This window comes from Dromiciops gliroides, chromosome 3 (genome assembly GCF_019393635.1).
Source record: "Dromiciops gliroides isolate mDroGli1 chromosome 3, mDroGli1.pri, whole genome shotgun sequence".
NCBI lineage: Eukaryota > Metazoa > Chordata > Mammalia > Microbiotheria > Microbiotheriidae > Dromiciops > Dromiciops gliroides.
In genome coordinates this window covers 24,668,977-24,670,315 of record NC_057863.1, presented here as the reverse complement: position 1 = coordinate 24,670,315, position 1,339 = coordinate 24,668,977, and the positions used below count along the sequence as shown (strand labels likewise).

At 39.3% G+C, this 1,339-nt stretch overlaps 1 protein-coding gene across 1 annotated transcript; it reads right to left on the bottom strand.

The window, feature by feature from the left end:
- Positions 1–729: 729 nt before the first annotated feature.
- Positions 730–1,083, bottom strand: LOC122747095 (myosin light polypeptide 6-like). The gene has a single exon (XM_043993319.1). The coding sequence runs from the start codon at positions 1,081–1,083 to the stop codon at positions 730–732; it is 354 nt and encodes a 117-aa protein (XP_043849254.1).
- Between the last annotated feature and the right edge of the window lie 256 nt (positions 1,084–1,339).

The following is a 1,339-nucleotide window of genomic DNA, read 5'->3' as shown; positions in this document are numbered from 1 at the left end:
TCCAGGGTAAAATTCCTCAAATCTTTCAACTTGTTCTAGTTCACCTTCTTTGTCTTCCTTCTTGGAAACTATAGCCCTCTTAATGCACTATGAGACAGTAGCCTTCATTTTTCTTTCCCTCTTTAATATCATAATGTTGACTTATATTGATATTTTGTGCTGCTAGAAACCCCAGATCAAATTAGACTAGCTTTGTCTAATCATTATTTCCTTACATTATAATTCTGAAGTCAATTTGTGACCCTAAGTTTAAAGCATTTATCCCTATTAAATTTCACCTCATAGTCAGTATTATACTCTAGCCTCCAAAGATCAATTTAGATTCCAATTTTCACTTGTGAGTTTACTACCCTTTCCAGTTTTGTTGTCTAAAGATTTGTTAAGCATTCCATTATCTCTATCTTTATCTAAGTAATTTTTTTTAATGTTAAAAAGCGGCAGACCAAGGACAGATCCTGGGGTATTCCACTGGAGACTTGCCTTTCCTTGTTTTTTACTTGGGTTTTGGTTTTGTTTTTGTTTTTGTTTTGTTTTGTTTTTATGGTTAGGAGCAGTTAGCAAGTTTAATTTGGTGAAAGCAGAGCAGGTAGGCCAAAGAGCACATGTGGTGGGGGTTGGAAGGAAGGATATTGGTAACCCTGACCATGTAGTTCATTGCTTCAGGAGCAAGAGGATCATTTTCACACTGAGAAAATTAAGGGATTCTTTGTGGAAAGGTGACTTTTGTTTTCAGCCATTCAGCACTATCTGGACTAGTTCTTCATAGTTGATACAACCATTGCTGTCCTCATGCCCTGCCACCAACACTTCTACTTCTTCCTCTGATATCTTCTCACCCAAAATGATGAGGACATGACTTCTTTCAGCCACCGTAACTGTGTCGTTCCCTTCCTTATCAAACACCCAAAGCCCCTCTATGTAATCTTCATATGTGCCCTGATACTTATTCTTTGCTACAGTCTGCAGCATCATCAGAAAGTGTTCAAAGTCCAGCACCTTCACATTCATCTCATCACTCTTGGTCTTCCCTAAGACCTTGAGCACCTTAGCATTGGTGGGTTTCTGGACCAGGGCCTGCATCATGTCCCCACATAGTCTATATAAGATCTTTCCATCCCCATGTGGTCAAACAGCTGGAAGGCCTCCTTGAACTCAGCAGTCTGATCCTCAGTGAAGTCACACACCTCTGCCATGCAGCTCAGTCTCTGCTGCTGTTTCTGTGTGTAATCTGCCTTCCCTTGTAATGTATAATTAATAACCACTACCCTTTGGTTCATTCCACCAGTTCTAATATATTTATTTGCTCTAATTTTTCTGTCTTCTATCCCTGATATTTGTT

Excerpts from the sequence above, each read along its gene's own strand:
- LOC122747095 (XM_043993319.1), bottom strand. The coding sequence starts at position 1,083 with ATGATGCAGGCCCTGGTCCAGAAACCCACCAATGCTAAGGTGCTCAAG.